General features: G+C 41.3%; 1 protein-coding gene across 12 annotated transcripts in view; it reads right to left on the reverse strand.

The window, feature by feature from the left end:
- Nucleotides 1–13,909, reverse strand: part of NEK10 (NIMA related kinase 10) — a 487,578-nt gene that overhangs the window by 66,544 nt on the left and 407,125 nt on the right. For all 12 annotated transcript variants that reach the window (XR_013277553.1, XM_077491445.1, XM_077491449.1 and 9 more), the window contains 2 exons: nucleotides 10,779–10,879; nucleotides 852–962 (listed from right to left, as the gene is read on the reverse strand). Coding sequence is in view for 11 of the 12 variants with exons in the window: in XM_077491445.1 (XP_077347571.1) it covers nucleotides 852–962; nucleotides 10,779–10,879 (212 nt within the window). In the remaining variant the exon portion in view is untranslated. The remainder of the gene's footprint in view (nucleotides 1–851; nucleotides 963–10,778; nucleotides 10,880–13,909) is intronic.

Raw genomic sequence — 13,909 nt, forward strand, 5'->3', positions numbered from 1 at the left:
GTTAACATCTAAGGCGATCAAGGGGTTAAATGTGTGCCTAAGTATGTGTAATGTGTGTAAAGTGTGCTTCTTTTGCTAACATATCTCTCAGTTGCTTACCCCACTGGCAGGTCGCTCCCTCTGTACAGAGCTCTGTGTTGTTTACCAGCTCTGTGTTGCTTATCAACACAGAGCTCTCGCTGTGATTGCACACAGCCAATCAGCAGGTCCTGGCCATAAATCATTGACCGGGACTTGCTGACAGGCTCCAGCTGTGTACAAGTTACATGTGCATGACCTAAACTCGAGAGTAGGCAGCGATGTACCAGTATGTCGCTTTGCCTACAGCGCCTGCTCTCCCGCAGTGCATTGTGGGTGGGCGCTAAGTGGTTAAAACAGCTGTTGGAGCAGATTAAGAAGGTACAGTGTTGTATGTTAGGGCCCAATATTTTCTTATGGGCCATCAATAAACTTACAGCAACCATTAAGATGATCTGGCTAATTTTTTTAGGTGTTCTTTGTTGCATGCTTTGTGGTGAGCAGAATGTCAGTTGCATTTGTTTTCAGCGTGTATGCCCACGGGAGTGCCAATAAAAATGAGTGAACATATACCACGTTGTATTGAAAATTGCCACACATTACAACATGTATGTGCTACAACCAGAACCTCTGATAAGTCAGTACAGCCAGCCCTCCTGTACCAGACCAACATCTGATGGACAAGAAAGCAAGCTGGTCAATGACCACTATTGAAAATTCATACATATATATCTTAAAATATGAGTGAGCACAGTACGTATAATTCAAATTGGCAAAACCAGTGCTTGCTGTACATAAATATATGTTTTTAAAATACCAAAAAAAGACTTTACCTTTTGCATCTCTGCTTTCAGGTTACAAGGATTGCTCTGGAGACTGAAAAGTGATTTCTTGTACCGTTCAACAACTCTTCTTTTTAGGTTATCGTGTAGTGCTGGAGGGAGCTTTGGAAACATAGCGAGAAAGAGAAAGTGTTTTTACAACATTATGTTTTTTATCAGTCTGTAATATATTTTAATTGCATCCCTAGGGATATACTATCATAAAATGTGTCCATATACTGAAATACGCCTTAACCTACTGCAAGCATAAATACCAAGCAAGAAGTAATTGTGCATTAAGCCACATTTGAGTTGAGCTTGAGATTCAGAGCAACCTGTTTACAGAAAGGTTGCCGTGTCCTTTTATATGCCAACACAGAGTTCAATCTTAAGCTAGTTACCAACATTGGATTAAGATACAGAAGGGTGAGGAGGTGATTTTGAGAAGCATTTAATGCTTAAAGAAGCATGTTTGTCTCTCGAAGGGTCATGTAACACCAGAAAAATGTTAGGCAACCTAAAAAGCTTTCTGAGGAAAAAAGTTATGGTAGAGTCTCAATATATTCAACTGTCAGACTCATTTGATTCATTTAAATATGTGCTCCTGTGAACCCCTTGTACCACAGAATATCAAAGCTGAATAAATAATAATCTTGATAAAAAAATCCCATAATAGTATATACTCATTAAATTTGTTGAATAGAACTTGATAAAAAAAACTATGACTTACACCAGTCAATCATCATAATATAGAGCGGGAGGTGGGCACAAACAACATTTTTGGATCCTTTAATCTGGAACATTGTGTTAACAGAGCTAAATAAGGGAACACCCTAAAACTATTACTCTGTACCCCCCCCCCCCTTTAGTTTTAGTCTTCTTTTATACTGCAGCACAGTAACTTTTTCATAGTGGTGCTTCTAAAATGCACCATGTGTTTTAAAAAAATGCATAGTGCATTTTAAATGTGTTGCATTACAGCCCTCATGCGTGAATAGCTGGTTGTTGGGGATGCCGCTGGGTGCTGGCTCCTTAACAACTTGCTATTCATTGGTTGTTAAGGATGTCATGGGGTGGTTGCCGGAGCCCACACCCACTGCTATCCTTAACAACCACTGAAAATGCATCCCTCAGTGGTCAGCATGCTTAAGCTCCTCCTGTGCTGGAGCGATGCTACCACCAGAAGGGGAGGAGGCAGGGAGAAAGGGCAGGACAGGAGGGAGCATCAGCTCCAGGGGAGGATGCTGGAGAAGTCCGCCTCGGATCCACAGCTGACTCTACTAGTGAGCACCAAGGGGGCAGAAGGCTGTGCGGGGGGGGCACTATATACATCCCTTCCGACTGTTATGGAAGCTGGCTTATGCCAGCTCCTCAACAATCAGCTATTCACTGGTTGTTAAAGATGCCGGAGGGTGCCTGCTCCTCAACAATCAGCATAGTGACCCCAAAAATGTACCTAAATATGAACCTTAGGTGCATTTTTGGTACATTTTTGGTGCGTTTCCCATTGACTTGAATGGAAGGGGCATCTTTGGTGTGCTTTTTGTAAAGCACATCAAAGATGCAGCACACAGTACTTTTCAAACTGCAGCACAAACGCAGAGCAGCAATGTGAAAAGTCTCAAAGGATTTAAAGGCAAATAATTTTGCATGGGCTTTTGTCCCACTGGAAAGGTGCGTTTCAGTGCAGCAAAAGGGCATCAGTGTGAAAGGGCCCTTATACTCACCTTTCTCTGATCCAGCAAGATATTACTGACTAGAACACAGAGCTGCTTCTTTCCCTAGGTGCCGATAAATGACAGTGCTTTTTCATTACAGTTGATTTTCCTCTGGCATGATAAAGAGTTATTACAATAACTAAAACTGGAATGTACATTGAGAGAAAGTATGTGTGCATTCTGGTAGAACTATCACTGGACCTCACAAACTTCAAATTAAAAGTTTGAAAAAAAAAAAAGAGATGTCTCTGTAAATTTAGAAGGAAAGCATCTTGTGCCCCTTCGGTTTATAGACTTGATTAAAGCATATATAAACCCAAAAACAACAATTTAATATCTTGCAGCTTCCTAGTCCTTAGATAAGGGGGTTCATTCGTTTTCTTTTATTTCAGGCTTTCTTCCTATACTTTCATCTGGTAAGCCTGTGAACAACACACTTCTTGTCCCTGGGCGGCTACATTCACTCCTCTACTGTATTTATAAAAGAAGCTGTGGTTGCCCCCCAGGCCAAAAATTAAAACAAGTGTGGGCACATCTACAGACTGGTAAGCTGGCATATGTCCATTTTTTGGTCTTGGGGTTAGTTATGCTTTAACACACAAGTACACAACAAAAGTTGTATATGTTTTACATAGCACTGTTTCTTTTACTATGATGCCCTAGGCATTGGTTAATGAGTGCCTTATGATTAAGAAAGGCCCAAATTACAGACTAAGAGCTCGTTTTGGTCTCCAATCCGAACATAACCCCCTTCTTTCCTTCCTTAATAACCCATCTTTCTATCCTGCCTGGACTTCTCCATCATCTTTCCTTACTTGGTCAAATGCAGAATTAACCCGTTCTCATCACTTTTATGAATCCTCTTCTATTACCCCTTTTGCTGCATTACAAAAAACACATGCTATACCTCAAAAAGAAACATTTAGATACTTACAAATAAAACAATTTCTAATCCAAAACACTCCTTCAAATCCATCTACCCCAAGCTTCACTTTCTTTGAACAAGCTTGCAAATCTGATCCTCACAAATGAAGGCTCATTTCAAATCTGTACAACCAACTATTATCGCATGCAACCTCTTCCCCCTCCAACCTATACATCTAAATGGGAAAATTATTTAAATCTTCAACCAGACAAACTAAACTGGACTCGCATATGGCAGGCTACTAGATCGGCCTCCCCGAATATAGTAGCTTCAGAAACTAACTATAAGGTGCTTTCTAGATGGTACTTAGTACCTGCTAGGATTTCAAAATTCCTCCCGCAATACCCAGCTAACTGCTTTCGAGGATGTGCTGACTTAGGCACACACTTACACATTTGGTGGGATTGTCCCATAGTCAGAGCTTTTTGGTCAGAAATATTCAAAATTCTTTCTATCATTTTCAAAACCACAGTAGAACCAGACCCTACGGTAGCACTCCTGAATAATAAACCTCAAACTTTAACTCACCACCAATTTAAACTTCTATTATCGATAACCACGGCTGCCAAACAAAATATTGCTAAAGCCTGGAAAACACCCACTTTATGCATGGTATCATTCAAACATAGAGCAACGCAAGCCATGATTCACGCTAAAATAGAGGCAACCGTACTAGATAAAGTTCCCATGTTCGAATCATTATGGCTTCCTTGGATTGAACACTACTTACCACATGGTCTAGACCAATCTCTTATATTCTCATGAAACAACTAATCAAACATATATCTTACCCCCTATGTTACATGTAGAATTTATTAACATACCATTTTCTTTCTCCCTCCACAACCCTTATATATGCTTCCCCCACCCTTGCTTTCCCCACACCCTCTCCTTTTACTATATATAGATGTATAAGCTAAATTAATGAGTTATATATTTCCTAATGTTATTACTATAGAGGAGATTTTAGGGATGGTTTAATTAAGTATCTTTTATTCAGGGAATAACCAAGCCACATGGTTGGATCTTGGCCCTGAATTATCTACTTACCTCTCTATACCTTCCTGGTAACAACCTTTCTTTTACCCTATATTATACCAAATCTCCTCCAACCCTAAACTTTGAAACTACAATTTTTACTATGTATCGAATCCAGTTATTAAACTTTATACATGTTTATCTTTAGCTAAAATGTGTTAAACTAATATATCCCAAATTACATGACTATTATTATAGTATTCACCTCCTGTTAATATACTGAGAAGCCTCATTTCACACTTTTATACATTCTACTTAACTATAAATCTATTGTATGACTCTTTTTATTGCATTATATTCAATAAAATATTTGAAAAGGAAGAAAGGCCCAAATTGGGCTGTTAAACTCCCTAGTAAGGGAATGTTTACATTGCCTTATGATTTATTTTAAACACCTTCCCAACTGTGTATTATGCTGTCCATTTCTTTTGGAAGCATCTACTGAAGCTAAAAGATTGGAAGGCATGACTAAATCTAAAAAAATAAGGTTTTTATTCCTCATTTTAGGATAGAACGCATTACATTCCATTCTCTATACTCTTTTGTCCAACTGTGCATCAGTGCTAATTGTGTATAGCATGTTAGAGCTTGATAAAAACTATGCCTTACACCAGTCAGTTATCATAATATAGAGGAGGAGGAGGTGGGCACAGACACAACATTTTTGGATTCTTTAATCTGAAACATTGTGCTAAAGCCCTGTACACACGGTCAGAAAATCATACAAAAAAACACCACTTTTGAAGTGATCATACGATAATCTGATCATTAGTACACAGGTTTCATCCAAACAATTTTTTTCTTGTACGATATAAGATCGTATGATTTTTGTTAAACCAGTTGCTGCCCGCCCATCGCACATGACAGAGGGATGGTGCGGCTCTCGTTCTGGGTGGAGGCACAACCCATGGCACAACCCCAACGCTGCTCTTAAACCATGTGATCGGCTGTGTCCAATCACATGGCAGCGCTGAGCTGGAAGCCCAGCAGCCTTATATCCCACTCTTTTCCCAGAGTTGTCCTTTCCCTGAACCTTGGGTCCAGCAGGAGGGATCTCTGTGTGCAGACCGGGCAGGGACCCCCCCCCCCACCCCCAGAGCGAGCAGAGGTAGACATCCAGAGGGCTTCAGCCTGCAGTGCCGAACACGTAAACAGCATCAACAGAGGTTTAAAAACACATTTCCAAACACTTCAGAATTTTCCATAATAAGGATCTGAGATGCCTAAAATTCTGGGTATTGGAAAAAGTGAATAAACATTGGAGAGGAGAAAATCACATAAGACAGTTAAGCCAACGGGAATCACTCTGGATCTATGAAACCCAGGTTTCAGTACCTAAGGGGTTACATTTCGGATTCGACCTTAACTGCTTCATATCAGACAAATAAGAATAGAGATGTCTTGTGGTCTGTTTTTATTTCCATACATTTTGTTGGTTTAGTATATGTAAAGAGATGGCTGTGGGTTGTGGTTTTTTTTTTTTCGTCAGTTTTTTCTCTTTTTTTGACCTTTTAACTGACCTTCTTAACAACTGGGACGCTACGCTATGCAGTAACCCCCATGTTATTAATGCTGATAAAGCCTTTTTTATTCATTACATGCTGGTGGGAACCAGTTTGTAAAGCGACCGTTTGAAGTAACTCTGACTTCCGGTTCTGCCTATTCTCTGTGGAAATCAGCTGCTTATATAAAGCTCTCGGGTGACACATTAGCTCCACCCTTGCTGACGAAGTCCTGTAAGGCTGTAACGCCGCGTACGGGGGGAGGAGCTTTTGCACGGATGTCACCCACTGCCATCTCTCTGTGCTCGATCCATGGATCTTACTGTAAACTTTTATTGGCATTTTTACTATTTGTGCTTGTTTGCGCTAGCATTTTATGCCTTTTATATCTTAAATAAACCTATGGAGTACACTTAGAGTGTGTCCTTCTATTTCATAAACCTACTTTGGACGGCTTTATTACTACACTGCCTACCACTGCTACCTTGGAGGCTATTATTTCCTGATACCCTTGCTGGGCTGGAGATCCACCCTGCCGGATTGGAGTTATCCAAGCTGCGCTGGCAATTACCATCATCCCTGTGTGGATAAACGTGTATATGACCTTCTGTTGCACAGAGGTCCACCTGATCTGGTAAGCGCATTTGGCTTTGTGGTGGAGGATCTTGTCACATATACATCACTGGAGGATTATAGCTCACCTTATTTAACGAGGGCTCTTGACTTTCACTTTTGGGACCTTTACAGTTCTTCTTTTATGTGGAATGGACTTTTTTACCCAAATTGTTTTGCAGTGCCATGGGCTCCGATGCAGGCTGAGACCTCTGTCTTATGAGGGAGCCCATAGCTAGCCCAGGGCTACGATGGGATACCCGAAGCATGAAGTAACTGTGATGGAGCTGGTATCAGCCCCGGGCTTCAGACTCAGATCAGTCATGTCCAGGGGGTGAATAGTGCTAGGACTATGAGGACGGGGGAGTAGGTGGTTTGTTTTCCCGGTGGCGGGTGGTTTGTTTGCCACCTCCCCAAAAAAATGGAGCACCAGCCACCACTGCTCCCTGGTAAAAGGATGCTTATGTTGCCTTATGATTTCTGTTAAACGCCTTCCCAAATGTGTATCAGGCTGTCAGTTTCTTGTGGAAGCATCTACTGAAGCTGAAAGATTGGAAGGCATGGCTAAATTTACAACAGGGCATACCCAAGAACTTGAGTGTGGTTCTTTTGCCACTAAAGTCACCAAGTAAAATAAGAAGCCGGAATGAACCTACTGACACAACCAGCTAATTTTAAGACAACCATTTTCAGCAGACATGTGCTTTAAATAACACATGCATATATTAAACAAAAACACAATTTCAAGACTTAATACCGGTTCACATATATGCAGAACCTGCACTGGAATCGCGCTGGTTCCCGCATCACATGTCACATGCCGGCAGTTTACACTTTGCGACCCGCCACGGGTATCAATGCAAAGTTAATGACACCCCCAGATCGGTTCACAGGTCACAGTGCAAAACGATTCCAGTGTGGACCAAAAAAAAGCTCCTCCACCATTTTTTTGTGAATGCAATGTGAATGAAGCCATACAATCTGTATGGCTAAGTTCACATCGCACAGACATCGCATGTGATCTGCACAGCAGTGCAGTGCGAATCACATGCAATGTCTAACATCACACCAGTGTGAACCCAGCCTTAGAGTACATACATCTATGTAAAGTGTATGTAAACCTTAACAAAAAAAGTGTTCTTTTTAGGTCTGTTGAATATACCATTGAAAATGTTTTGTTATATTTGTTCAATACGTGCAAATAAATATCTCTAGATCATGTCAGAAATGTAGAGCTGTCCTTTATCTCATGCACATTTTCTGTGACATTTCAAGAAGAGTACCGTATTTATCAGCGTATAACACGCACTTTTTCCCCCTTAAAATCGGGGGAAAGTCGTGGGTGCATGTTATACGCCGATCCCCACTGTCTGCGAGTCTAAAATACCGAGCACCGCCGAAAAATACCGAGCGCCGCCGAAAAATACCGAGCGCCGCCGAAAAAGACAGAGCTGATTGCTCGGCTCCGCTCGTAGTCCCGCCTCCCTGCTGTTTCTGGAGCGAGCGCTGCCGAAAAAGACCGAGCCGACTGTACTGTGTACTCGGCTCGGCTCGGCTTGCAGTCCCGCCCATACTGGCCGGGACTGCGAGCGGAGCCCAGCCGAATACACAGTACAGACGGCTCAGTCTTTTTCGGCAGCGCTCGCTAGAGAAACAGCAGGGAGGCGGGACTACGAGCGGAGCCGAGCAAGTCAGCTCAGTCTTTTTCGGCGGCGCTCGCTCGGTCTGTCTCGGCGGCGGGAAATTTAAACATGGGCAAGGCTGCAAACGGCGCTGGCCAAGCTGCAAATGACACTGCAAAGCTGCAAACAGCGCTGGGCAAGCTGCAAATGACACTGATCATTCTGCAATGATGGACAAGGCTGCAGATGCACACTGATAAGGCTACATTGACGGGCATTTAAATGTAAGTTTTTTTTTTTCCTTGAACTTCCCTCTTAAAACTTTTTTCCTTAAAATGCCCTCCTAAACTTGGGGTGCGTGTTATACGCCGGTGCGTGTTATACCCCGATAAATACGGTAATTAACCTAGTTTTTATCTCATTCTACTGAATGATTAGCCTTTTTGTAGAGATGGAAGAGTGGGAAGTTTTGAATAGTTTAGTAACAAAAAACTGGCCTGGGTTTACTCCACTAAGTTCACAAATCAATGTTGTGTTTTCAACCCACAACAGGACTTAGGAGCCTAATGCATTTCTGGAAGATCAACAGGTATGTTTCTGTAAAAAAAAGAGGGAGATACAGAGAGGGGAGGATTATTGTTAAAAAGGCAAATTTTATTACAAAATAGCAGGTACAAATGATAAAAACACATAAATTGCTAAACAAAATTAAATATTAATCGTTTCTCAGCACTCCTGTTTCAAATTTCTTCCAGATTTAATTGTGTTTTTATTGGTCACCTCTTACCCCCTGCAGCCACATTACGTAGGTGGTAGGTCGCCGCCCTTTTGGCGGACCCCGTGCTGGCATTGCCAGCTGGGTACACTGGGAGCTGTTTCCTCATACTGCTCACGACCCATTCACCTGTCTTGGCGAAACATGTAAGGAAGACCTGACCCACATTTATATATAGGCCTATACCATCCCGGTCATTAGTAAACTTTATGCGCTTCTTTTTAATGTTTAATTTTGTTTAGCAATTTATGTGTTTGTATGATTTGTACCTGATATTTTGTAATAAAATTTTCCTTTTTAACAATTTCTTGACTGAGTTGTGCTGGCACCGCAATAATCCTTCCCTCTCTGTATCTCCATCTTTTTTAACAATTATTGGGATGAGGTGCCTTATCTAATTGGGACTTACCCGCCACTTTCTCCAAATTTTTTTAGGGTTTTTACAGCAGTAAAAAATAGGTAAATGTGCAAATATTGCAGAGATGTTCTGAAACTGCAAGCTGCTACACAGAAAGTTAGCGGGTAGACCCTCAAAGTTTTTTTATGGCGCCCCAAATATGCCCCCTGCTTTTAAACCACTGCTGACTACATGCAGGTGTCCCAAGGAAAGTGCACATCAAGTCCATTACCCATTTCAGCATCCTTGGTACCTTTAATCCGAGGGCACCCCTATATAGAAATATCAACCTAGCGGTTGACTTACCGTATATACTCGAGTATAAGCCGAGATTTTCAGCCTCTTTTTTGAGGCTGAAAGTGCCCCCCTCGGCTTATACTCGAGTCATCGCTGTCTGCCCGCTCGATCAGCGTGTCGAGCAGACAGACAGCGGCCATTCTATGATTCAAAAGCCGCGCCTCCGGCTCCGCCTTCGCCTGTGATAGGCGGAACACTGAATTTCCCAGCAGCCTGTGTTCCGCCTATCACGGGCATCTTCTCATCCTCGTACTACGGACGAGGATGATACGACGTCCGTGATAGGCGGAACACAGGCTGCTGGGAAATTCAGTGTTCCGCCTATCACAGGCGAAGGAGGAGGCGCGGCTTTTGAATTTTACAATGGCCGCCGACGAAGAGGGCACGGGACGGAGGCAAGGCAAGGCACGGCACGGGACAGGACGGGACGGGACGGGACGGGACGGGACGAAGGCAAGGCACGACACGGGACGGAGGCTCGGGACAAAGGCTCGGGACACAGGTAGGCTGGACACACACACACACACACACACACACACACACACACACACACACACACACACACACACGGATGGAGACACACACACACAGGGATGGATGGATGGATGGATGGAGACACACACACACAGGGATGGATGGATGGATGGATGGAGACACACACACACAGGGATGGATGGATGGATGGACACACACACACACAGGGATGGATGGACGGACACACAGGGATGGACGGACACACAGGGATGGACGGACACACAGGGATGGACGGACACACACACAGGGATGGACAGGCATGTCTCACCCTCGGCTTATACACGAGTCAATAAGTTTGCCAGTTTTTTTGGGGGTAAATTGGGGGCCTCGGCTTATATTCGGGTCGGCCTATACTCGAGTATATACGGTAATGTTAAGTCACCCAGAGCTGTTCGCGATGTGCAGCCTGAGATGAATTATTGCAAGTTTTTCCACTTCAAGTATGTTTTTAACACCAACAGTATGCTCTGTTTGGGGCATTCATTTATGTTAGCATTAAACCATGCAAGATAAGTATACCTGTGTTATGTAAATTATTTTGTGCAGCTGGATTAAAATTTGTTGAATAGGATCACTGATCTGTCGCACTTTCCTCTGCGATACTGCAATGCCTGCAGAAGCTTTGGAATAGAAGATAGACAAAGTAGTCAGATTAAACATGGCATATTGAAGACACATTTGAATGAGAATTTAATTTTTTTCTGAAATGAAAAGTAGGCATTTACACAGTTTAAAAAGAGAAAGGTGTTTCAGGGCTGCTGTGTGCAATATTCAAAACCTTTGATGGTGATCAGACAGGTTTGGTTCAGGCATTTATGCATTATTTTTTGTTAGTATTTTGTTTATGGTTCATATCTGAAGATGTTTCAAATAAATGAAGATAAATATTAAACATTTTCATAAAAGAAGTGTTAAAGTAAAAGCGTCAATGTGTCAATGTCTCTTTAAGCAGTAGAGACCTTACAAGAAATCTTACATTAAATAAAACTTTCAGACTTATATGAAATGTTAACTGACATAAATCTTAGCTGAACTCTTAGCCCTTGTACACACGCCCGGAGATTCCGACAACCAAATCCATCGGATTAATTCCGGAAGAGGTCCGGAAGTGATGTTGCATACACACGGTCAGACTAAGTTGTTGGAAAATCCGATTGTACATAACGTGATGACGTTATTTCGTTACGATGGGACTACGTACAGGCTAGTAGCCACTTTGGTCTAGGAATTTGATCTGAGCATGCATGGCACTTTGTCCATCGGAGTAGGCTACACATGATCGTAAAATGTCCGATCGGAGCATTTTGTCGGAAAATTTTACCATCAAGTTGGAAAAGTTGGTCCATCGGATATTCTGATGGAAACAGTCCGATGTAGACCACACACAGTCGGAATATCCGACAAAATGGTCTGATAGGAAACATTCGTGTGTACAAGGGCTTAAAGGCGTAGTTCGCCTGTTCAAACAGTAATGGCTGGACCTCTTTAAGAAACATCCTTAGCAATGTCCTGAGACATATCCAGTCAGCCTTCATGAGGTATGTAAATGGCATACACCTATAGTAAGGGGGTATTATTCAACTTTAGTCAAAGCTGCACAGTTTGTTTTTATCTATAGACATCCCTTATCTGCATAGGCAGTGTTTTGGTAAAAGTGAACAAACCCTTTAACTGAAATGAAAACTGCTCCTGAAAGTAATACTGAAAGCAAGCGATTAGCACTTCAAGAAATTACCACATAAAACTTACTTTAAAGTAAATCTAAACCCCAAAAACTTTTTTGAAGGAAGTAGCAGCCCTTACTTTCTGTCCTGTACACCCAACAGAAAGTGAGAAGAGATCTCTTTGTCATGTAAGAAAAATGGTTGTCACCACTGGAAATTTCCCCCATCATTCAGGGCTAGTAGCAACTAAAAATGTTGGATTTGTTTCCACTTTTAGGCCTCATTCACACTGACAATCCCGCTTTTAACTTTTCTAGATGCAGGAGAAGTTAGCTTTGAGTATAAACAACATTCATTCCACCCAGATTACTTTGTAATGCTTTTATATGTTCCTGGTTTAGCCACATTTACTTGCATTTCTAATCTGAACGTTGATGCACAAAATTCTATTTTCTCTAGACACAGCTAAACTCACTGCACTTAAGTGCAGGTAAATGCTCATTGGTACACTCAAAATATCATTGGTTGAAAAAAGGAGTTAATTTCCCTAATTAAGACACAAACAATGAAAAACTGATAGTTTTTTTGTTGACTTTAAACCTAAAAGGGTTAAAAGCAGCATCTCTGTAATGCATTTCAACTCATCCAGGGCCCACAGTATATAATAGATGCGAGTTCACATTTATAGATTATGCAGTGGCCTCACTTTTGCACAAAGTACATACACTACAGAAAACCAGAATTGGAACCCGCATGGATACAGGGTAACTACCATCACCAAATGCAATGTTTATTACAACATACATTACAAGATGTTTGAAACTCGGAATGTAAATAGTTAAATCAGACTATGCACTCAAAGTGCACATACATGGCTCGCTGTTGAGGTCCTGTTGGCATGTCTTATGATGGTGAGAACCTTTGAATACCCCCAAACATGGGTATCTATTTGGAGGCTATCCAGCAGCTACATCTTGATGCTTGAGAGAGTATAGTGTCACTTGTGCATGTTTAAAATGCAAGCGGTTGTTTTTTATCTTTTTTATATTTTACTAAAGCAATACTACTCTATGGGAAGCTATTATTTTCTTTTCCAGTTATATATTAACCACCATTTCAGCATAAGGATCTACTGTATTTGCTGTGATGAACCTAATCAGCTTTAATCTTGTACCGCTAATAGAGGATACTGATAGGGGCACGCACTTCCTCTGATGTAAAACTATACATTCAGAAGTAATCCAAATATCATATCCTAATGTCATTAAAAGTGTAGTGCTGCACTTTTTGAATGTGAGTGGTTTACTTTGATCATTTTGCCTTAATATCAATATTACTACTCTATGGAAGTTAATTGTTTCTCTTTTTTTGGAGAACATATACCCAAGGTGAGCCAAGATGGATATACAGTAGGAGTTTTTAAGATTTGAAAAGCTAATACCTGCAATCTATATGATCGGTCCAACCAGATTAGATGATGTATAGGAGTCTTCATTAATATCATATGCTCTTATTGTATTTTCCAAATGTGAGTGGTTTTATTTTGATATGTCTTTTATTATTATCAGTGATACTACTCTATGGGAGGTTTTTCTTTTTTTTTCTTTTTGGATATATGTTCCCATTAGTCACATGACTGGATGAGTTATTATTGGCAACATATATAATCAGTCCAACCAGATTGAATAATGTATGGGAGTCTTCAAGAATTTGATTAATACCATATGTGTATCTTGATCTTCCTATAATTTGGAAGGATGCATATGGTGAGTGTGATTCTAAGAGATGAAAGCACAAATGGTAGTTGTCATTTTAAGAAGCAATCTTTTGCATTTCAACACATTTGGACACATATTTCTCATAAAGTACTGCTTTGGTTTATCACATCTATTGTAGCTGATGGATATTTGAAAGCAGTGCTCATTTATTTAGTATTTTGTCTGAGTATGTCCGCATACTACATCCTTCTAGGTCAATTCAGTCTGA

Source organism: Lithobates pipiens, unplaced genomic scaffold, assembly GCF_037356315.1.
Source record: "Lithobates pipiens isolate NorthernLeopardFrog02 unplaced genomic scaffold, aLitPip1_a1.2 Scaffold_19, whole genome shotgun sequence".
Classification (NCBI taxonomy): Eukaryota; Metazoa; Chordata; class Amphibia; order Anura; family Ranidae; genus Lithobates; species Lithobates pipiens.